Source organism: Salmo trutta, chromosome 31 (genome assembly GCF_901001165.1).
Source record: "Salmo trutta chromosome 31, fSalTru1.1, whole genome shotgun sequence".
NCBI classification, from domain to species: Eukaryota; Metazoa; Chordata; class Actinopteri; order Salmoniformes; family Salmonidae; genus Salmo; species Salmo trutta.
In genome coordinates this window covers 23,671,528-23,695,344 of record NC_042987.1, presented here as the reverse complement: position 1 = coordinate 23,695,344, position 23,817 = coordinate 23,671,528, and the positions used below count along the sequence as shown (strand labels likewise).

Sequence of the window (23,817 nt, the reverse complement as noted above, 5' to 3'; positions counted from 1 at the left end):
AATACATTTTCCCCCTCACTGTATTAAATAAATCTGTCTTTTAAAAAAGGGTGGATATGTCTGACCATTAATTATGCAACGGCAGTCGACAAGGTTGTTCTGCCTCTGAAGCCTATACTGCACTAATGTGTCAAATGGACAACGCACCAATCCTGTCCAACCTGGCATGGTATAATTTGATATGGAATCTTTCATTAAATTTATACCCAAATCAATGATATGGAGATGTGTGTATTTGCTTCTATTTTAATGATTGCGATAGTATGAAGATAAAATGTACATAGATGTTTCCCCTTTATACTTTGCTTGTCTATTATCTTATACCCTACTTTCAGAAAGCTGAAGGTAGGCCTAGGTTTTTTAATATGTCTTAAGGAAAGGAGAAATATTTGCCTTTGTCTGACCTACTCCGGTGACTTTGATTGACGGGTCCTTTTACTGGGGAGTGCGTGTGTCAGTTCGCTGATTATCTCTATATGTCCATTCAGAACGTTTCCTCAAGTAGCCTGTCTGGACTCTCTCTTTAATAAGAATCAAACACTCCTGTCATGATTTAATCTTGTAAAAGGCCCATTTTCAGTAAAGGCCCTTTCTCACCAAGTCCATTATTTTTGTCCCAATAATTAGGAAGAAATAAAATAAGAGAACATGTCTTGTTTATGACGCAGGTTCACACCAGTTGTGAAATATCATCCAGTCACAATCAGTCAATAATTTATTCGAAACTGGTTAACAGATGCAAGAATCAAACCCATCTATCTGGGACACTGCCACTGGTGCACACTGTGAATCAATTAATTCATTTCTCTCTGCCTGTTTTTTACGTTTGCAATGCATCAGTGCAGCAAGGTATCAATTTAGCCAATGTAATCACATCACACCAGAGCTAGGCTACGTCGCTCTCGCTATTCAAACTTGTAGCCCATTTTATAGTCATTCAGCAGGCAAGAGGTTTGATCAATGCTTTTCTCCTCGAATAGGCCTAGTATATCGTTTTTAAAACAGCTCGAAATAAGTTTCAAACTACACTACAGTTCAAACGTTTGGTGTTACTTAGAAATGTCCTTGTTTTCCATGAAAACATACATAAAATGAGTAGCAAAATGAATAGGAAATATAGTCAAGACGTTGACAAGGTTATAAATAATGATTTTTAATTGAAATAATAATAATTGTGTCCTTCAAACTTTGCTTTCGTCAAAGATTCTTCCATTTTCAGCAATTACAGCCTTGCAGACCTTTGGCATTCTAGTTGTCAATTTGTTGAAGTAATTTCACCCCATGCTTCCTGAAGCACCTCCCACAAGTTGGATTGGCTTGATGGACACTTCTTAAGTACCATACGGACAAGCTGCTCCCACAACAGCTCAATAGGGTTGAGATCCAGTGACTGTGCTGGCTACTCCACTACAGACAGAATACCAGCTAACTGCTTCTTCCCAAAAAAAGTTATTGCATAGTTTGGAGCTGTGCTTTTGGTCATTGTCCTGTTGTAGGAGGAAATTGGCTCCAATTAAGCACCATCCACAGGGTATGGCATGGCATTGCAAAATGGAGTAATAGCCTTCCTTCTTCAAGATCCCTTTTACCCTGTACAATTCTCCCACTTTACCACCACCAAAGCACCCCCAGACCATCACATTGCCTCCACCATGCTTGACAGATGGCGTCAAGCACTCCTCCAGCATCTTTTCATTTGTTCTGCGTCCCACAAATGTTATTTGGGATCCAAACACCTCAAACTTAGATTCGTCTGTCCACAACACTTTTTTCCAATCTTCCTCTGTCCAGTGTGTGTTTTTTGCCCATCTTAATCTTTTATTTTTATTGGCCAGTCTGAGATATGGCTTTTTCTTTGCAACTCTGCCTAGAAGGCCAGCATCCCAGAGTCATCTCTTCACTGTTGATGTTGAGACTGGTGTTTTGCGGGTACTATTTAATGAAGATGCCAATTGAGGACTTGTGAGGCATCTGTTTCTCAAACTAGACACTAATATACTTGTCCTCTTGCTCAGTTGTGCACCAGGGCCTCCCACTCCTCTTTCTATTCTGGTTAGAGACAGTTTGCGCTGTTCTGTGAAGGGAGTTTTATAATTTTTTTTACCTTTATTTAACTAGGCAAGTAAATTAAGAAGAAATTCTTATTTTCAATGAAGGCCTAGGAACAGTGGATTAACTGCCTTGTTCAGGGGCAGAACGACAGATTTTTACCTTGTCAGCGCGAGGATTCGATCTTGCAACCTTTCAGTTACTAGTCCAACGCTCTAACCACAAGGCTACTTGCCGCCCCAGTACAGCGTTGTACGAGATCTTCAGTTTCTTGGCAATTTCTTGCATGGAATAGCCTTCATTTCTCAGAACAAGTACAGACTGACGAGTTTCAGAAGAAAGTCCTTTGTTTCTGGCCATGTTGAGCCTGTAATCGAACCCACAAATGCCGATGCTCCAGATACTCAACTAGTATAAAGAATTGCTTCTTTAAATCAGAACAGTTTTCAGCTGTGGTAACCATTTTGCAATTATGTTTTCTAATGATCAATTAACCTTTTAAAATGATAAACTTGGATTAGCTAACACAACGTGCCATTGGAACACAGGAGTGATGGTTGCTGATAATGCGCCTCTGTACGCCTATGTAGATATTCCATTAAAAATGTGCCATTTCCAGCTACAACAGTCATTTACAATGTCTCTTCTGTGTTTCTGATCAATTTGATGTTATTTTTTAAAATAGACAAAAGTGTTTTTCTTTCAAAAACAAGGACATTTCTAAGTGACTACCTACCTACAATTACACACACTACAAGTCAAACGTTTGGACACCTACTTAAGGTTTTTCTAAAAAATGTTTCCATTTAGAATAATAGTGAAGACATCAAAACTAAGAAATAACACATGGATTCTTCAAAGTAGCCACCCTTCCTCTTGATGACAGCTTCGCACACACTTGGCATTCTCTCCTGGAATGCTTTTCCAACAGTCTTGAAGGAGTTCCCACATATGATGAGCACTTGTTGGCTGCTTTTCCTTCACTCTGCGGTCCAACTCATCCCAAACCATCTCAATTGGGTTGAGGTCGGGTGATTGTGGAGGCCAGGTCATCTGATGCAGTACTCCATCACTCTCCTTATTGGTCAAATAGCCCTTACACAGCCTGGAGGTGTGTTGGGTCATTGTCCTGTTGAAAAACAAATGGAGCGGGACTAAGCGCAAACCAGATGGGATGGTGTATCGCTGCAGAATGCAGTGGTAGCCATGCTAGTTAAGTGTGCCTTGAATTTTTTATTTTTATTTAGCAAAGCACCAGCAAAGCATCCCCACACCATCACACCTCCTCCTCCATGCTTCACAATGGAACCACACATGCAGAGATCATCTAGTCACCTACTCTGCGTCTCACAAAGACACAGCGGTTGGAACCAAAAATCTCAAATTTGGACTCATCAGACCAAAAGGACAGATTTCCACCGGTCTAATGTCCCTTGCTCGTGTTTCTTGGCACAATGAAGTCTAAAATCGGTGTTCTTTAGTAGTGGTTTCGTTGCAGCAATTCGACCATGAAGGCCTGATTCACGCAGTCTCCTCTGAACAGTTTATGTTGAGATGGGTCTGTTACTTGAACTCCGTGAAGCATTTATTTGAGCTGCAATTTCTGAGTTTGATAACTCTAATGAACTTATCCTCTGAAGCAGAGGTAACTCTGGGTCTTCTTTTCCTGTGGCGGCCCTCATGAGAGCCAGTTTCATCATAGCGCTGGCTGGTTTTTGCGATTTCAAAGTTCTTGAAATTTTCCGCATTGATTGACCTTCATGTCTTAATGGACTGTCATTTCACTTTGCTTATTTGAGCTGTTCTTGCCATAATATGGACATGGTCATTTACCAAATAGGGCTATCTTCTGTATACTACCCCTATCTTGTCACAACAAAACTGATTGGCTCAAACGCATTAACGCATTAAGAAGGAAAGAAATTCCACAAGTAACTTTTAACAAGGCACACCTGTTAATTGAAACGCATTCCAGGTGACTACCTCATGAAGCCGGTTGAGAGAATGCCAAGAGTGTACAACGCTGTCATCAAGGCAAAGGGTAGCTAACTTTGAAGAATCTCAAATATAAAATATATTTTGATTTGTTTATCACTTTCTTGGGTACATGATTCCATGTGCTATTTCATAGTTTTGATGTATTCACTATTATTCTACAATGTCAAAAATAGTACAAATAAAGAAAAACCCTTGAATGAGTAGGTGTGTCCAAACTTTTGACTGGTACTGTATATATAGGCTACTCGTTCAAGAGCTAGAGAGAGGGGGAATAGATTGGCCAGTGGAGATGCATGAATTGCGCAAGAAGGGAACATTGAAGAAGGCAGAGAGATGTGTCAGAAGATAATTAATATATTAAAACGCATCATTCGTATAGCCTATATAATAGGCTACATATTATAGGCCTCCTAAAATTAATCTAGGCTTCAACCTGTGCTATAAGCAAACGTAAAAAGCAAAAAAAAAACATCTGCTTGATTGGTCCTTTTAGGTAGGTGGGTGTGCACGTATGAGTTCACAAATTCTCATTCAGAAAGTTTCCTAAAATAGGCCTAGCCTGTCTGGACTCTAATCAGACAAAAAAAAACAAAAAAAAAACAGTGTCTTGTTGCAAGTTCAGCATATGTGTGAGGAATGACGACAGGTGCCAATTTCCTCTCTTATTAAATGGGGTGCAACTAAATGAAACGTAGCCAAGCTCCTTTAATGATTCATCCTACAGGATGCATAGCTTATATCCTCATCATTTCAGTCTAATGGTAATAGTGAAGTTGCAGAGAAAAGCCATGTGTTTCTTTTGAGTCTGATATGCGCCAATCCTCCCCCCACAGGTTGTTGGTGGCCGTGTACATTGTCCTGGCCATTTACCGTCACCTCAAATTCCAAGACCATCACAGCCCGACTTTCAATTTCAAATATGGCACTTTTCAAGCAGGTTAGCGTTTTTTAGTCATGAATCTTGTTCTGCAGGTAGCTCTGCAGGGGTCACTAGCTAGCACAGTCACAAAGTCATAGATTCAGATTTTAAACCTAACCTTAACCACACTGCTAACCCTAACGCCTTAAATTAAGACACTCTAATTTTGGTTTTCAGGAATTTTGACAATATGGCCAATTTTGACTTTGCTGCTGGCCTAAGGAGAAAAATCGCTCAGTTCTGCCTCCAGAACAAGACTCATGACAATAAACATTAACCGGTCTTTTTTAAAGCCACGATTAAAATGATTAAAACTTAAGACAAATACCTGTAATTTCTCAGACAACAACCCAATGTTGTTTGAGTCATTGAGGAATCTGATATTATCACTGACTCATCCTAGCCACTGAACATCATATAATTCTCATAATCAGACGACACATTATCTAGGCCTATTCATGGATTACTAAACATGTTGTTAACTGACCCCTTAACATCAAGTTTCTTTCCCAGGATATTAACAAATAAAACTTAAAATAGGCCTGGTAGAACATTCCCAGGATTCCCTCAAGAACAACTACATCCATTGAAAACATAACTGTTCTGAGGTCAAAATATTCCATTTTCATAAAGAAAAAGCTCTCTTCCAGTCAATCTTCAAGTAGGCAGCCATCTTGCATATTAACATGACACTGTCAACAACATCATTATGCTTCTGTTCTCCAGTGAATCACTCCTGTCCTTTAAAGGTTCAGGGTGGTTCCATGTCATTACGGTAAGCCATGACACCCACCATCTCAGATTGTTCTAAAATCATTTCTGTAGTTAGAAAAAGGTAAGATTATCATTTACGCAACATTATTTTGTTTAAATTTAATTTGATCTCTGAGAAATGAAGCTAATTTATTGCACCCAAATTGGCCATTTAAATTTAGAGTATTCAATAAATATACTACCTAATGTAACCGATGTCAAATGGCTAGCTAGTTAGCGGGGTGCGCGCTAATAGCGGTTCAATCGGTGACGTCACTCGCTCCGAGACCTTGAAGTAGCTGTTCCCCTTGCTCTGCAAGGGTCGTGGCTTTTGTGGAGTGATGGGTAACGATGCGTCGAGGGTGGCTGTTGTCGATGTGTGCAGAGGGTCCCTGGTTCGAGCCCAGGTAGGGGCGAGGAGAGGGACGGAAGCTAAACTGTTACACTAACATCCGATTTGGACCAGCATTTTCGCACTTCATATCCAAATCATCAATTGTTTTATACTTTAGGGTGATTTGGAAATGAAGTGTGAAAATGCTAATATAGGTACCATTGACTTGCACTAGATTTGTGCCACAAATGCTAGAAAGTTAGCATTCGAAACAGCAGACAACAAAACCAAAGCATGGATTTCTTTCTGTCAACCTTGTCCATAGACTGAATACAGGGTAAGGAAACTAAAATGTCCTTTTGTAACCTGGAACAGCACCATCTAGTGGTCAGAACCTGGTTATTTCAGGATGTAGGGTGGGACATAAACCTAACTTCAATGACTCCTTTATCTGAACAGGAAGAAAAACAATTCACCAAATTCACTGGGAATACATTATGTAGGAAGAAGAAACAATACTCCCGAGCCGCAGCTCCATACTACTTGTCAGACAGAGAACTGATACGATATACTCGTTGTTGGGTGGGATTGGCTTGGGGCGGAGCCATGGCGGGGGCTTTTGACAATTTCTTTGGATTCCTCATGTCTAACTCATTGCTAGAAAAAAAAGTTTGGTCCAAATCAAATGTTTAGTACTATATTTATTGAATATTATATGAATCCTATCAATTAAAATGCAACCGATTATCTTAATTTCTCAGATCAAATTAGATTTCAGTAAAATCTTACCTCATTTGCACACACTGTATATAGACTTTTTCTACTGTGTTATTGATTGTATGTTTGTTTATTCCATGTGTAACTCTGTGCTGTTGTTTGTGTCGCACTGCTTTGCTTTATCTTGGCCAGGTCGCAGTTGTAAATGAGAACTTGTTCTCAACTAGCCTACCTGGTTAAATAAAGGTGATGAAAAAAATATAATAATAATAATAATAATAATAATAATAATGTTGCAGGAATGCTAATCTTATCTGTTCCTAACAACAGAAACAATATCAGGGCAATCTGAGATGGTGGGTGCCGAAATCCCCTTTCTTGGGCTTTTTGAGGTGGAACGACCCTTCGATAATAATTTTTGAGCGAGGAGCAGGAAAAACCCTAGAAATCAATCCAGTCTATACATGTCATTACAGTTCAATTACCCAAAGTAGCTCTAGGTAGCTTATAGCATGACCAAGGAAATGCAAAGCCAATGCAGGCCTAGACTAATTGTGAAAAAATATTTATGGATGCAAACGTCAAGAGAAAGAGATACAGAATGGAATCCAAACTTATCAAAAAACTATAAAAACATTGAAGAAAATACAGTAGCGGAAAGCAAAGGATGTTTTGTCTAAGCACAATATTATTGAGCATCCCTTCCTATTCATCGAAGTGAGTGAGCTACCATGACAACAGTCCCTGCCTATTGGTCCTGTGTGGCTCAGTTGGTAGGGCATTGCATTTGCAATGCCAGGGTTGTGGGTTTGATTTCCACGGGGTACCAGTAAAAATGAAAAGTCGCTCTGGATAAGAGTGTCTGCTAAATGACAAATGTTTATGTAAACATGACCACAGGATGTAGGTTACAAAGGCACATCAGTTCAAATGTAACAAGCAATTCTTAGATCAAACCATGCCTGGATGTAAAGACAAGTAATGAATAAATAGCATTGCAATTAATCAGGCCAGTAAATTAACACCAGCTGAGAGCAATTAGATTATGCGCTCATCTTCCTCTGATCATAAGTCACAACCATATTGCATAGTGGTGGTAATGCTGCAATCCTATTAGCTACATGTTCACTAGTGAGGAATGTCATTTTCAGAGGGTCAAAACTCACATACATCACCTTGCCAATTGCTACTGCTCCTCATCCAGCCCCAACAATAGGATCTGACTTATTCATGTAGATACATAATAAGGTGACTAAAAATCCCCTACTACTGGTGGTAGTGGCGTGAATTGTCCCCGAATAATATAGACGTGTTACTGTTTAATTAACAGCTTTTTCTGTATGTTCTGTGTGTAGTCTATGATGGGGCTTTGGAAATAAGCATGCAAAGTATTGGATATAAGGCTACTGCTCAGACCTATGATTTCATATGAATTAAAAGATTGTCAAGAAGAAATGACCTTCATTTATCTTTGGTTGTTGCCATATTTCATATTTTGGACATATGATGCACATGGAATTCTGAAAGAGCCTTTCATGTGTTCTAGCCACTTGACAAAAATATATAATTCAACCTCTCCATCATGACTCACCTTAAACAAATATGAAATAAAGTAGGAAGTTGGATATCCTTCTGTTGGGTGGCAAATATGTACCAGTGCAATGGCAAATACTCAAATTATACTTACCGTGATTTTGGCATGATCGAGCAAAGCCAATGTACATAATCGCACAATAGGGTCAACCAATGGTGTCATATTATATATGGGGTGAATTATGTCTATGGTTACTGGGAAGTACATGCTTGTTCCCTTAAGCCATGTGCCATTTTTTCCAACCACGACGCTGGTGTTATTATGGCAACGTTGGAATAGGATTCTTAGACGTCAAAATGCAAAGAACACTTCTCACCTCAGTGCACAATGCAGTTAGAGAAGCTTTGAAAATTGGCTGTCCATCTTACCATATACGCGCACCCATCCTTGTTGCTGACATAAAGAATCCCGCAGGATTCGGTCCACCAATGGATCCAAGGAAAGAAGTCCACCATGAAGAGAATCCGCGTCGCCTGTGACTAAGTCGGTCTGCATACTAGATTCACCTTTCCAATAACTTCCAAGTAGAAACTGTGTCCAAATCGGAAAGTCCACGACGTAACGTTAATCCTCAAAGGGAAGCAATGACGTTAGCTACTTAATTTAACTGCTGGTGAGTTAGCTTTATGTCAAAACATTACTGTTTAACCGGGCTAAGTTTGCTCGCGTTTACTAGCTCGCGCTAGCTATTTCATTGGTATAAACTAGCGTTCTAGCTAGTTAGACGAAAGCCCTACCATCATGTTTTCTTTCATACTACTGCGGGCTAGCAATCAACATTGTATTGCAGTCTAGTGGTAACAATCGTTTTTAGCTACTGATAGCTACACTGTTGACATTGTCGCCGACGGTCTTGTTCCCATATCCTCCTTACCCAGCGATCAGAGGTAGAGTGCTGCTCCAACAGGACCACGCGCAGAAAAAGTCCCGAACGTCTAGTACGACCCCCTTGTTATTCCAAGCAAATGTGTAGGTAGCCAAATAAGTTTGTGCAGCCGTGACGTCAATGATTCGCCCATTCTTGAATACTCGAACAGGTACTCACGAGGTTAGGTTTCTCTTCTCTCTTCCATGGGGGTCACATTTATTATCCAAACCCAAATGTCCACTTCTATCGCATGCCAGCGGAAGATTATTGGGATCCAGGAGAGAGCAGAGGATCACAGAGCCAATCGTTTACGCATGGGTTCAAGGCAAAGGGTGTGCCCTGCTGTGTCAGATTCCACATGAACAAGAGTAAGAACAATTATTTAGAAGCGTCTATGATGTGCATATATTATAAACAGATTTTTTGTAAATTATTAGAAATCTTTGAACTATAGACTCCAGCAATGGGACACACTTGAATTGTATTAACATTGCAAATATAGTTCTGATGTAGGCTGCAATTGAATATATTATTTCCCTAATAAAAACATAACGGTGCAGCAACTAATTTTCTATTTGATACATTGAATTGATACCTAGTTAATTGTCTTATTTGATTACCATTTAAATATGCAAAGTTATCTTCAAGTGAGTGAATTAAACTACCATACCTCAATTAAGTTATTGCTAGTTTTATAATTTATATAATCAATAGATTACATACTATTTTCAGAATGTCTTATCCATGCTTATATCAATAATGTATATAAACCATTGGTTTATGTCTTTTCACTCAGACTTCTCATAACACCAAACTGTGTACTATGTCTCCCCACTGTGGTAAGTATAGTTTTCTCAGTCTGTTGAGAATTCCACCTCAAAATCATAACCCCAGTCATCAACCCAGTCATCAGTTAACTTGCAAAGATAATGCACACGTGATCAATTATGGTGGTTCTGATATTTTTTTATTTAAAATATTTTGATAGTACATGCAATGGTTGACAAAATCCACTTTGGTCAGTTTAACCGTTTTAGACCTTCTCTGGACCCTTTGACCATATTTGATTGTGACACATTGTTTATCTTCAGTTTTTGTTTGCTTTAGCTGTGACTTCAGCTGCAAATAGAAATAAAAATGCATCACTCTCAAGTCATAGCTATTCAGTCAGTATACATCCACACAATGTCAAAGTGGGTAGAATAGGTTTCCAATATAACACATCCAGGATGCATAATGTTCTGTGTGGATAGACTTGAATTACGATCCTGCACAAAATCATTTGATAGTCATACTCACGTTGAGTCGTGAGCTTGGACAGAATGGGGATAATAATGTCCTCAAGATGCCTCCTCTGCTCAATGAAGTCTTGGATAGATGGGTTCTTGGCATTCTGGATCCAATCTGACTTTACTGAGCAGGTGTTTGTACATATGATCTAGGTAGCGAGAAAAAATAGTTGTAAAAAGGACAAGACAGGGAGATGTCTACTGGGAGTATAATAGTTTATTGAGTTGATGTAATTGTGTTACCTTATCCTCCTTGTTGAGTTTCCCTTGAACCTTCTCTGGGTCAGCAATGGTGTCTCTCACATGTGTTATGTAGGACTGCAAGTCCTGCTTAGCCTCTGGAGTGAGTTAATAATTATGTTTTTACATGCAGCACATGCTATGAAAGGAAGTTTATCTCATATATCTTATCTCTCTCTCTCTCTCTCTCACACACACACACACACACACACACACACACACACACACACACACACTGGCCTCATCCAGAAGCTTATACAAGTGCCTGACTCTCATACTTTCATTCTATCTCACCTGCCCAGGTAAGATATTCTGCACAATCAATTTTAGAATAGCGGGAGGCAACTTCCATGGCTCTCTCCCTGCGGAAGTTCTTTGCCTGCATGTCGGCACCAAGTTCCACCAAAGTTTTCACTGTCTCAAGCTGGCCCCAGAGGGCTGCACAATGCAGTGGGGAATAACCTGTATTTGAAAATCAAAATGACCATGGTATTGTGTATTATTACTAGAGATGTGATCCTTTGATGTTTAACAAATGTGTGTGTGTGTGTGTGTGTGTGTGTGTGTGTGTGTGTGTGTGTGTGTGTGTGTGTGTGTGTGTGTGTGTGTGTGTACCAAGTAGTCTAGTTCCAATTCTATTGTTGGAACTTGGAACACCTACCTCTTGCAGTACACTCGTTAACATGAGCTCCATGCTTCAAAAGTTCCCGCACGGTGGTGCTTCTTCCCAGCATACATGCAATGAAAAGTGCATTTCTACCCATTTCATCCTTTTCCCAGAACAAATCTTCTGGTGGCTCTTCATTGCCAGAAAGGCACTCGTTTTCCAAATGTTTTTGTAGACCTTCGATGTCTCCAGTCAAAGCATAGTGAAATACAGCATTTTCTTCAGTTGACTGCATTGTTCTGGTATAGCGTAGTATGTTGTGGTTCATTGGCAAAGTAGTTTTGCTGGATAAATAAATTACACGTATTGTTTCCATGGATACAAGGGTCACTCCTTTTTCCTTCCCTGCTAACACAAATCCTTAAAATAAATGAAAGGATGACTACCTGTATTGTCTTTTTGTAATTTGATTGGTGTGGAAAGTGCAACGTTATATACACACAAGACGTGGAAAGTGTATAATCCCCACAAACATTTACTCATTCTTGTGTTTTCCTGTGCAATGCGCACATCGGAACTATGTGCTAGTAGAACACCAGCTAATAATCGTTCCGAGGGGGGACCTTGCGCTGAAATACACAACAATGCACATTTCCTGTTGATTGTAATTTTATGGAATGTCTAAAGAAAGCGTAGCTTGTGATTCTGCAATGTAGCTTTTGAAATATTGGCGATCTGTCACTTTGCTAGACGTTCGAATGGAAATATAAGGTAAGTATTTGTTTTTGACCTGCATCTTTTATTGATCCAGTAACGATAGCATTTCTCCATGGAAAATATTTGTGGTAAGCTAACCTAGCCAGACCGTTAGCTCTAGCAGGAGGCGGCTAGCTTACGTTAGCTGCTTTCCTGAAAGTTGGCTAGAGTCGCCAGCTAGCTTGCTAAATGCTAACATTCGATGTTAGCGAGATATCTTTTTGTTGTTGTTGTTGAATGAAATGCAGTCTGCTAGCTACATAGCCCTCTAAATATAACAATTAGCTAGCTAGTAAGCGTCAGTTATTTCCTAGCTTAGTTTGCGTCTTTGTCTAATAGTAGCTTGTTTTTCTAGCTAGTTTGTTAGCTACAGTAGTTAGATTTCAATCTCATCTGGATCAACAGTACCTAGCTATTAGCCTATCGGCCTGTTAGCTGGTCAGCTATCTACCAAGACATTTCGAATAGGGTACATATTTGTCTAGCTAGTTGTCTAACTAGTCATTACTTGCATATAATGGTAACCTCAATATGGGGGAAACTGTGTTTTTTCCCTGTATGTTCCAGTAGTAGTGGCTTGTGTGGGCTAACATCCCTCCTTATAATAAATTGGAACTTATCCCTCCTTTGTTTTTCCATTTACAAAGGTTGGCAAAAAGTTGTGGGACCAAAGATTGTTTTTCTGTGCATGGACGGAAAGCCAATGCGCAGGTATGTGATGACTTGAGTTTTTTTGTGTGGCTTGAATGTTTATCTCATTCTGTTAAAAATACATGCTCATCCTTTGACACCCAATGTGTCCTCGTTTAGTTAATCATTCTTTATGACAAATTATAGACATTTCAGAGTGGCTGTTTTTTATTATTATGTAGGCTAGGTTTGCTGGAAATCGTCAAATCAACATGTATAAAAATGTAATATGATAAAAATGAATGGGGGTTAAGTTCTGTATGCTTCTATTATATAAGTGGAGTAGGATGCTTCACCTATGATTATTTGGAAATTACCCCAAACCAGTGAGGCCTTGGGGTTGGTTAGACAAGTTTTTCTCAACTCAACAATGTACATAACATCAATGGAGTTGAGTGGACTACATCAAGTCGCTGTCAGTCGATACTTATAAAAAAATATAATTCTTAAACCCTTGTGGTGCCCCTATGTTTGTCTTCTGTAGCTGCTTGCCTTTCAATGTTTGCTGAAATCCATACTTTTTTAATAAAACTTTCATCAAATGCAACCACTGGCTGTTTCCTCCTATCAACTGACAGCAACTCCATGTAGTCGGAGGTACACTCCGCCGACAGTCGTTGCAACCCAACTCCACAGAGATGAGAAACCCAGCTAGTGGTTGGTGAAACTGGGAGTGCTAGGCCTGTAGCCAGTATCACTTGCATCAATACCCAAACAGCTGTGGCCCCATGTTTCAAGGCCAATTTGAGTCTTTGTGGTTTGACAAATTCATCCACGTAGAATCAACTTTTTTTTGAAGAAAGACCTTATTTAGCCCGGTAAGAATCGATGTACCTTGGACCTCCTGTAAAACTAGATTTGAAAGACAGTCCTCATTTGTTCTGTGTAGTAGTCTATGCTCCATTTACATTGTGTTGGAGGTCAGAGAAAGTCTCCTGTTGCCACTGCAAATTGAGCTATAATTGGAAGAGTTGATTACTGTTTGAATTGCTGAGGCAGTTGCTCGGGGGGTAACAGATGCTAGCTGAAGAGGCCTTGGATTGCACTCTAGACAATGTAAGTCATAGCCTAGTTGAAAGAGGATGTTTCTGTCTTGGTTCTTGGTTCTTTCACACATAGACCTCAACTGTCCATAGTTCAGACATAGCTGATGTCTGTTTAGCTTAAGGAATTAGGCTATTATGTCAACTTTGATTCTGGCTCCCACCAATACCAACATTGACAGTACCAAGAAGACCAATTATTAACTTTGATTAGATTTTGTGGTGGCTGTTTTTTTTAATGATAAATCAATGTTGGATTGTGGATGTTTATCCCTGATCTGTCTGGCTTTATGTGTCTGTTCTGCAGGGGTACAAGTGCACGCCCAGACAATACCGGAATGGACATCACCGCACGCTGCACACTGGGTGACCCCAACAAGCTCCCAGAGGGTGTGCCCCAGCCTGCACGCATGCCCTATGTGTCGGACAAGCACCCTCGCCAGACGTTAGAGGTCATCAATCTGCTACGCAAGCACAGAGAACTGTGTGATGTCGTGTTGGTGGTCGGCGCCAAAAAGATATATGCCCACCGGGTGATCCTGTCGGCCTGCAGCCCATACTTCAGGGCCATGTTCACAGGCGAGCTGGCTGAGAGTCGGCAGACTGAGGTTGTGATCCGGGACATTGACGAGCGGGCCATGGAGCTTCTCATTGACTTTGCCTACACCTCGCAGGTTACTGTAGAGGAGGGCAACGTGCAGACGCTGCTGCCTGCTGCTTGTCTGTTACAACTGGCCGAGATTCAGGAGGCTTGCTGCGAGTTTCTCAAACGTCAGTTGGACCCCTCCAATTGCCTGGGTATCCGTGCATTTGCTGACACCCACTCCTGCCGCGAGCTTCTGCGGATAGCTGACAAGTTTACACAGCACAACTTTCAAGAGGTGAGGTGGTCTCTTTTTTGCATACATGTGAGTCTGTGCACTCACTCTCTGAGGCACAATCTTGAATCTGTTTATTTTATCATTTAGAAAATGTTGCTTGTCTTACCTCTGCTTATAAGAATAACATTTTTGTTTTAGGATTAGTTAGTCACTTAGTTTAGCTATTAATTTGAAAATCCACACTGGTTACCTGTTAGTGAGCTCCAGAGAGAGGTGTCTCTGAGTCTAATCTTAGCCCCACAGCCTGGCAATAAAGTTAGCCTAATCCCTTTTCTACATTGTCTATTTTTTTTTCACACCCAGTTTAGTGTTTCTATAAAGTTAAATCCCCATGTTATTTGTATCCTCAGGAAATAACTGCCGTTGATTTTTCAGAATTTTCAAATGGGAATTAGATGCTGCTGCCGGTTTAACTTGACTGCCTTACCATTCATCATTCTATTGAGCACAGCCCCTGTCTTTTTTGTGGGCTTTTAACAGGTTTCAACTGATGAAAGGATGACTGAAGTCATTTTGCTTACTTTGCCCTCAGGTGATGGAGAGTGAGGAGTTCATGCTGCTTCCAGCCAACCAGCTGATAGACATAATCTCCAGCGATGAACTGAATGTGCGAAGTGAAGAGCAGGTTTTCAACGCAGTCATGGCCTGGGTCAAATACAGCATTCAGGAGCGCCGGCCACAGCTGCCACAGGTGATAGCTGCTGTGTAAACACTTGATCAGTTCATAGTATGAGATAGAATGTTGTTTTCCATTACTCAAACTTTATACACATTTTAGTTTTAGTTCAGAAAGGAAATGTAAGACATAAGACTAGCGACAGTGTGAAACCGAAAGTGCTTGTGTGTTATTCCACCTGGTAAGTAATTGATTCAGGATATGTTTTCTGGTTGTAGGTCCTCCAGCACGTTCGTCTTCCTCTTCTGAGCCCTAAATTTCTGGTGGGAACGGTGGGATCAGACCCTCTAATCAAAAGTGATGAGGAGTGTAGAGATCTGGTTGATGAGGCAAAGAACTACCTCCTCTTGCCCCAAGAGCGACCTCTCATGCAAGGGCCAAGAACACGGCCCCGGAAGCCCATCCGGTGTGGAGAAGTGCTGTTTGCAGGTTAGTGTCTTAGAACTGCTTAACATTACAGCATTCTTTCAGTACGTGTGTCTGATCACATCTGCTTTCAAAAGGTTTTCAAAATAACAGTCATGCCTAATTTGGCCAACAATGTTGTCCATTGAATATACAAAATATTCCAAAGGGTAGGGTTAGAAGAGACAAAGTCCTACTTCTTCTTTCATATTCGAAGTTGGAGGGTGGTGCAGTGGGGATGCCATCTCCAGTGTGGAGCGATATGACCCACAGACCAACGAGTGGCGAATGGTGGCTTCCATGAGTAAGAGGCGCTGTGGAGTGGGGGTCAGTGTCCTTGATGATCTTCTCTATGCTGTCGGCGGCCATGACGGGTCCTCATATCTCAACAGTGTGGAGAGGTTAGCATTTCCTTCCCTGTTTCTAAAACAATGTCCACGTGTCACCACCTCGTTAATGTTTATTTATAGGGCCTCATCCCAAATGGCACTATGTAACCTACTGTATATAGTGCTCTGGTCAAAGTAGTGCACTAAATAGGAAATATTGGAACACCTGCCAGATCTTATCAAGAGGCTTATCTTCCTTCCATTGTTTAACCTCCTTATCGTACTGTACTGAACTCACTCTCCACAACAGGTATGATCCCAAGACCAATCAGTGGAGTAGTGATGTAGCTCCCACCAGCACGTGCAGGACCAGTGTGGGTGTGGCTGTCCTGGGAGGGTATCTGTATGCAGTAGGGGGCCAAGATGGAGTATCGTGTCTCAACATTGTTGAAAGGTGACTATACAGTGTGTTCTATCACGCTGAGGCAAAGACAAATCATCTTGCAATACTAAAAGTATTATAATAAACATTTTTACATGCATCCTAAAATATCACAGAAAGCTGACTCCTCTGAGTAATCTGACTGTATGCATGATCTGTTGCAGATATGACCCCAAGGAGAACAAATGGACACGCGTGGCCTCGATGAGCACCAGGCGCCTGGGTGTAGCCGTGGCTGTACTGGGGGGCTTCCTCTATGCAGTGGGAGGCTCTGATGGCACGTCCCCTCTCAATACAGGTACATATGTATTACATAGAAACAGTACAGTAGCTTTCATTGGTCAGCACGTCACTAAAAGGGTGTATACTCGTTTATTTATTTCTACTTATAAGTCACATGAGAAGCTTCAGAGATCCTAAGAAAAGAGATCCTTGAATCACATAAATGCCCACAAAGTTCTCTACAGAGATCTTTATCGTATTAGTTAGGCATTAAATGGAAGAAGACTGACTGAAACAGGGAGGGACCACCTGAACTTGTCCAGTAAAAAACACTTGTTTTTGTTTTCTTGCTACGTTTTTCTACAGTGTACCCTAATGAATATGACCCTGCTCTAACCCCCCCTCTAACCCATACATGTTTGCGTTGCTCTTTTGTGAGCGCAGTGGAGAGGTACAATCCGCAAGAGAACCGCTGGCACACCGTCTCTCCCATGGGCACCAGGAGGAAACACCTAGGCTGTGCAGTGTACCAGGACATGATCTACTCTGTAGGCGGTCGTGACGACACTACCGAGCTGAGCAGCGCCGAGCGCTACAACCCCAGGACCAACCAGTGGTCACCTGTTGTAGCCATGACTTCAAGGCGTAGTGGGGTCAGTCTGGATCTCTTACATTTGACTTTTGATTGGTTTGGGTCTTTTATTTTAGGATAAGCAGGTGAAGTGTTAGACCTTTCGATCAAATCAGGTAATTTAATCAACTTTGCTGGGATGAACTAGATGAAATGTGGAAGAATAGGAAATTAATCAAACGTTGGCTTCCACCTGTTGATGTTTGGAGCATTGTTTGTCTTGCAGGTTGGACTAGCAGTGGTAAATGGTCAGTTAATGGCCGTGGGCGGCTTTGACGGGACAACATATCTTAAAACAATAGAGGTCTATGATCCTGACGCTAACACATGGAGGTAGGTAACTGCATGCAACAGGTTACTTATGACGTATTACCCTAAGAGTGCTTGTGTTGAACCTGAGAGAACCTGTTATTCATTTTCTTCTTGTCCTCCAGACTCTACGGTGGAATGAACTACAGGCGACTTGGAGGAGGGGTTGGGGTTATCAAAATGACTCACTGTGAATCCCACATATGGTAACGCCACCAGTATAAAGGCCTCACCGTCGCTTGTGCCTCTGAAAGAAACATTGTTTATCATGCAAGGAAGGAAGACTATATTAACTGTAACTCGTCCACAGCCGTGTAATTGGCAAGCCAAGGAAATGTCTTGAGTGACTACAAGATGTGTCAAGTCTGGAAGGCTTCTCATCTAGTAGTCTATGGTTCATCGCTCTATTCTGTACTTCTTGTATTATGACTTGACACGCCAAGCCAGCCAAGGCCAAGAGGAACCAACTGAATAGGCCTGCATCAATCACATGAGGAACTATTATTTATGACATCACTGCGGCAAGCACTTCATTTCCCCTTTTTCTGTTACTGAAATGGAATGATGCAGCTGCACTTTAGGATACAGTTCAGACTTTTGCTGTGTGACCTGTTATACTATACCAACATTGAGTTTACATTTAAATATTAAATGGGGCATGACGAAGAATTGTCAAAGAGAACTGATGTTTAACTGAAAATGTAGGATGTGGTCGCATTGCTTCTCCTGATCTTCATTGTGAATAGTTGAACTTGTTAGGCAGTTGTTTGAATCTCCTCTAAATTGAATGCACTGTGATTATAATTATTTTAGAATATTTTATTTTTTGGCTGTTTTTATTGGAGGTAGACACTGAGCATAACCTGGAGTTCTATATTCGCAACTGGGGGTCAATTGTTGGCCGACTAAGATGTTAGCACTGTGCTACTTACACAATATTACACTGAGTATACCAAGTATTAGGAACACCCCCCCCTATACCATGTTCGATGGCACTTAAATGTTTTATATTTTCCACCCTCTGAATGGCACACATACACTAACCATGTCTCACGTCTTAAAAATCCTGTTTCCTCCCCCTCATCTACACTGATTGAAGTGGATTTAACAAGTGACATCAATAAGAGCTTTCACCTGGATTCACCTGAAAGGGAAAGAGCAGGTGTTCTTAATGCTTTATATACTCAGTGTATATAACTGTTTCATACAAGATTGTTATTGCCCATTTAAGGCTGGATAACAGTTGATATTATTTTAGGAGCAACTCCTTGACACATCGCTTGTGCGTTTAACATTATATGACACATTTCTGAGACAGTCTTGCACTTTAATCTATTATAGATTATTCTTGAGGAAAGAGTTGCATTGCGGTTAATCTGACACAGTAAGGAATAATAACCGGTTGATGCATTATGCATTTTAACCTATTATTTGGTGAGCATGCAAAACATGGATGGACATTCAGTAATATGCTTAATTGAAAAATGACTTCATCTTAACCTTGTCAGACCTGACCCAGGCAATCCGTAGGTGAAAAACCTGAAATACACTACTTTCATTTATCTGTCTGCGAAGCCCTCAAATTTATTCTCACATTGAAGTGTTTTGCCATTTTCTTTTCAGGACAACCATGGCTACAAGTAGAACACAAAATAATTTGACATGAACAGTTGCATTTGTGAGTTTTATTCACAAATGTCAATGAAAACACAAGGTCCACCAAGCAAAAACCTTATAGAAAATTAATTTATAAGATTGCTGTAAGTATAGAAATGTTCTCAGTTGGAAATAAATATCCAACTATTCAGTGACAGCTGTGTGGAGTTTGTGGCAGCAACTGTGAGCTTATTACAGTATTATAGACACTATGTCCTGGGATGTCCAATCTATGTAGAAGAGCCTTTACCTTCTAATGACTCTGGTGGCTTGTGAACAAAACAGTGTGCATGTTTGTGGGTGTCTCAAGAGTTTCATAGTGGAGTCATGAGTTTGTAGTCAAACCGTTCAGACTTTACAGGCATTTTTGTGAGAACTGTCTTGTCTCACAAACACAGCTCCAGCTCAGCCGCTGTTAATCGCAGAAGAAATAGACGAATCCAATGCAAAAACCCAGAAGCCTGTTTTAAAAGGGGTTAAGGCACAAAAACACACCAGCTTTACCATGATACTCGAAGCATTTTAATGTCTATATAAATCCCATGTTACCATTGAGCATAAACATATTTCATGTGTTCTGCTGAAACTCTATCCCTATGCGTATGTATATCACCCAAATGTGTCATTTGCTCACAAGTAATTATTAGCCTATACTGGTCATTCAGTGGTAGAGAAATTGCTACCTTCTGAAATGAATGTCCCTCTTTCACGCATAAGTATGGAAGCGTTTTTGGGGCAAATGTTTAGGAAGAAAGATGAGGGATGCTTAATTTCTGTTGAAGGTTTGAGATTTCTCTTTATGAGCTATAAGCCTTGATAAAACATGTGGCATTTTACCCTTATTAACTATTGTGGATTTGTCTGTGTACTGACAAAATAACCCATTCTGTTAATAAACCTTTTTTATTTCCAACTTCAATAAGCTCAAAAAACAATCTATTTGAAAAGTATTTACAGGTTCTGTTAACCATTTAGGAAATCACTGCACAGGGATTACAAGGCTAGTTCTCTGGGAAACTAGGCTTTGTTAGTTTTCACTTAGCCACCTGATTCACTGTACTGTACATCTGGACTGAAAGGATTGTGTATATATAGAACTTCTGCCCAGGTTACTTGATGGCAATGGATTTACCATGTCTCAAACCTGATTATATAATAAATTATAAACTGGGTGGTTTGTGCCCTGAATGCTGAAAGCCGTGGTATATCAGACCATATACCACAGGTATGACAAAACATTTTATTTTTACTGGTCTAATTACATTGGTAATCAGTTTATAATAGCAATAAGGTAACTCAGGTGTTTGTGGTATATTGCCAATATACCACGGCTACGGGCTGTATCCAGGCACTCCACATTATGCCTAAGAACAGCCCTGAGCCACCCCCGGGGCTTATTGCTTAATTATCACCCACACACTGACAGAACCGTACTGTGCAGTTTTAAGCAGTAGCACAATTATGTCTACACTTTTAGCTTGTAATGAATAATATCTATAGAGAACAAAAGTAGCAGGAATGGTTAGTTTGTAATGTATGCACTTGCCTTTTCATACAATACAGGTACTTATGCTATTTACAGGAATATAAGTGTCAAACAGTTTAATTTCATATGGACAGTAATTGTGGGGTTTACATGCACAAATGTTGATTAGATGGGCATCTTCAGGAGGGCACATTCTGTCAGCAGCTGCAGGATGGTGGTGATGTAGGTAGGGCTTGCAATCTGTGAAGGAAAAGAGATCGCAGATCTGTTTCAGTCATAACATTTCATTAGGATCTAAAGATCGAGATACTTCTCCAGATGTGTGCATGATATCTACCTTGATTTTTCCACTATGGTGAGAAGAACCCAAAGCCGTGGAGACCTGCATCAGTGACCCAGCGGACAATTCTATCCTGAAGTGCCTGAAGAAGTGTGACTGCAGCCCTTTGATGAACCTGGTGACCTCCTCGATGCTGACATCTGTTGTGTCATCCTGCTGCACACTGTCCCAAAGCTCCCAGGCATCTTGTGGGTGGATGGTGTACTTAACATCCATAGGGGGTAGTGTTGGGAGGGTCCAAACCAGTTTCAGGTATTGGATGTTGATGGTGGGGTGGCACCCAATCCACAGGGCTGCGAGCCACTGGAGGTTGGTAGAGTTGATACCAAGAGGGCCAAAGCAACAGTCAAATGTCTTTTCAAACCAGGATTTGACCAAAACTGTGAGAGACTCTGGTCCCCTGGTACAGAGTAAAGGCAAACTGACAAATTCTGATGGTAGTGATCGGAGATACTCCAAGTCACCATTGACGCAGGTCAGCCAGCCATTCCACACAACCTTCTGAGCATCATCTTTTGCAGCGAACGCTTGTCTGGAGAGAATCTGAGGATGAGAACAACAGATGACATTGAACAACACAATCGGATTTCACAGAAGAATATAGTATAGTACTATAAACTACATTTAGAGAAAAAAACATTACCTGTATGAAAACCGTCTCAGCATCTTCATCCGTCTCTGCCAACCCAAGGACCACCGAGAAATTGACCTTGAAGCCCAATTCCTGGCCAACTTCAATCGCCAGGCCCTGTTGCTTCTCTGATACAATGAAAGCTGATAGATGCTTTGCATAGGATTTCAACTGGGTGTGTCTGAACTGGTACAAAGGTGTGACGTACGACAGATCCCATTCCTTCGTCACCAGGAGAGCCACTTGGTCTGGGTCAACCTGTTTCTAGAGAGCAAAGAGAGAAGTCAGATGGCTGCAAATACTACACTCAAAGGATAATGTCTAAAAATATCAAACAGGGCTACAGAATCAAGCCTACACATTAGTCGAGTCAACTTTACCCAATGATGTTGAATAGTTGTGAATACAACCATAATTGGTTTTAGCTACTTACTGTGATATCACGTGATTTTGGAGTTTTTCTACTTCTTGGTATTCTTAGAGCTGTCAGATGGCCTGATGTGTATCCCAGATTAGTTGCTTCAACGCAGCTTCGCATGGATCGCCTGTAACTCTTGGTCCTTCGTTGTGCCAAGACATTGTTGAGTGGGGTCTTTACAATGCTGTAAAGAACACTATGTTATGATAGGTAGTGTAACATTTATTTTACGCCAAGAAGTGTAAAATAAATAAGAAAAAAAAAGGAAAGCTGAAGTGATGAAAAGTAGAAAACATTGTCACAAACTAGCTATCATGGCCTTGTTCTCTGACAGTACACAAAAGGGTTGCTACTGCTAACGCTAGCAAGCTTTAGCTTACTCCATTCAGAGGCTAAAATTCGCCCATTGACGATAGTCTCTTCTGACCAGAGGTGTTTGTTAAGAGCCCCATCGCTTGCACTAAACATTAAAACATCGCTTGCGGTATGGTTTTGGAAACAGGAAGGCATCTTTCATATCAGCGAGCAATTTAAAAAAAAAAAAAAGTTCAATTACTACACACCTTAATAAGGTTAGTGTTCCCACACTGCCATTGTTCCATGTCACAGCGCTTGTTTAAAGAAAACAAAGTGGACTACTTGCGCTAATTAGCAATCTGCATCTCCGAACACCTGTGTGTAAACAGATGACAGACGCCAGGTGTAGTCACTGAAAAATACTTTGCTGCAACTGGTGTTAAAACAGTGTACAGTAAGTGTTTATTTTACATTTGTGAACTTGTGATATGAAAGTAGAGGGATTTATGTTTCTAAAACAGTACCGCAATTGAGAATCAATTCACAATTAGATTGAATATTTGTCTGTTTTGGCTTCCAGAGCCAATTCGCCTTTTAAACATAACATGTAAGGTCATTTGACTAAGGAATAAACTCCTTTTGTCCAATATTGGTCTAGAGGTACCCATAGGCTTATGGATCTGTGCAAAACTGCCAAGTTACAGTATATTTTTTATTTTGAGTCTTTCTCGCTGATGAACGATAACGACCATTTGTTTCGAAAGCCGTATTGCAAGTGATCATTGACATTAAAACACAGCATTGGGATTGTAGTTCACATGGGCTAGTCGTCGGCGAAGCTAACCGCAGAAAACTGTAGTGTACAGAAGGCAGAATGCCTTTTTTGAGAGCTAGTTTTCGCTAAGCAGCTGCTGTTTTGATACGGTCTGATTTCCTCGCTCGCTGACCAACAGTTTAGTTAGCATTTTTTTTATAACACTAACGTCGATATTAATTAACAATAGATAAGCGATTTCACTAGTTGTATACCTGCTCCGTTCCTCCATGACTGAAAAAAACAAACAACCGGAAGTGGATTTTGAACATTGCGCTTTCCCATGATGCAACTGGAATCTTGATAAGGAACAGTAATCGATTACAGCATCATTCAACATTGACGTCAAATATATGCGTCGAATCATTTCATTTCATTCGTTGAAGCTTCAAATGCTGACCAATGTCTCGTATCTATCTACAA

At 40.6% G+C, this 23,817-nt stretch overlaps 4 protein-coding genes across 7 annotated transcripts in view; 1 reads left to right on the top strand and 3 right to left on the bottom strand.

Moving 5' to 3' along the window:
* LOC115169783 (ras GTPase-activating protein nGAP) overlaps positions 1 to 9,723 on the bottom strand; it is a 98,387-nt gene extending 88,664 nt beyond the window's left edge. The window contains exon 1 of one of the 2 annotated variants that reach the window (XM_029725725.1): positions 8,733 to 9,723. In XM_029725725.1, the coding sequence (XP_029581585.1) occupies positions 8,733 to 8,859 (127 nt within the window). In that variant the 5' untranslated portion in view covers positions 8,860 to 9,723. The remainder of the gene's footprint in view (positions 1 to 8,732) is intronic. The other variant, XM_029725726.1, reaches the window with a different exon arrangement.
* Positions 9,724 to 10,180: 457 nt separating this feature from the next.
* Positions 10,181 to 11,952, bottom strand: ankrd45 (ankyrin repeat domain 45). The gene is made up of 5 exons (XM_029725735.1): positions 11,423 to 11,952; positions 11,056 to 11,223; positions 10,765 to 10,859; positions 10,532 to 10,670; positions 10,181 to 10,351 (listed from the first exon to the last, which is right to left on the bottom strand). Exons 1-5 carry the CDS (start codon positions 11,742 to 11,744, stop codon positions 10,320 to 10,322), a joined length of 756 nt encoding a protein of 251 aa, XP_029581595.1. The 5' UTR covers positions 11,745 to 11,952; the 3' UTR covers positions 10,181 to 10,319.
* Positions 11,953 to 12,014: 62 nt separating this feature from the next.
* On the top strand, positions 12,015 to 20,327 carry LOC115169786 (kelch-like protein 20). Its single transcript, XM_029725731.1, has 11 exons — positions 12,015 to 12,139; positions 12,772 to 12,835; positions 14,165 to 14,738; positions 15,271 to 15,429; positions 15,633 to 15,843; positions 16,037 to 16,220; positions 16,459 to 16,602; positions 16,755 to 16,888; positions 17,257 to 17,465; positions 17,670 to 17,776; positions 17,878 to 20,327. The coding sequence occupies exons 2-11, from the start codon at positions 12,813 to 12,815 to the stop codon at positions 17,960 to 17,962; spliced, it is 1,830 nt and encodes a 609-aa protein (XP_029581591.1). The 5' UTR covers positions 12,015 to 12,139; positions 12,772 to 12,812; the 3' UTR covers positions 17,963 to 20,327.
* A 593-nt stretch (positions 20,328 to 20,920) lies between these two features.
* On the bottom strand, positions 20,921 to 23,732 carry cenpl (centromere protein L). Of its 3 annotated transcripts, none has more exons than XM_029725732.1 (5): positions 23,610 to 23,732; positions 22,299 to 22,467; positions 21,878 to 22,129; positions 21,232 to 21,777; positions 20,921 to 21,134 (listed from the first exon to the last, which is right to left on the bottom strand). In XM_029725732.1, exons 1-5 carry the CDS (start codon positions 23,624 to 23,626, stop codon positions 21,060 to 21,062), a joined length of 1,059 nt encoding a protein of 352 aa, XP_029581592.1. In that variant the 5' UTR covers positions 23,627 to 23,732; the 3' UTR covers positions 20,921 to 21,059. The 3 variants fall into 3 exon arrangements, with proteins under 3 accessions (XP_029581592.1, XP_029581594.1, XP_029581593.1); XM_029725734.1 differs by lacking the exon at positions 23,610 to 23,732 and adding an exon at positions 22,847 to 23,587; XM_029725733.1 differs by lacking the exon at positions 23,610 to 23,732 and adding an exon at positions 22,664 to 22,815.
* Between the last annotated feature and the right edge of the window lie 85 nt (positions 23,733 to 23,817).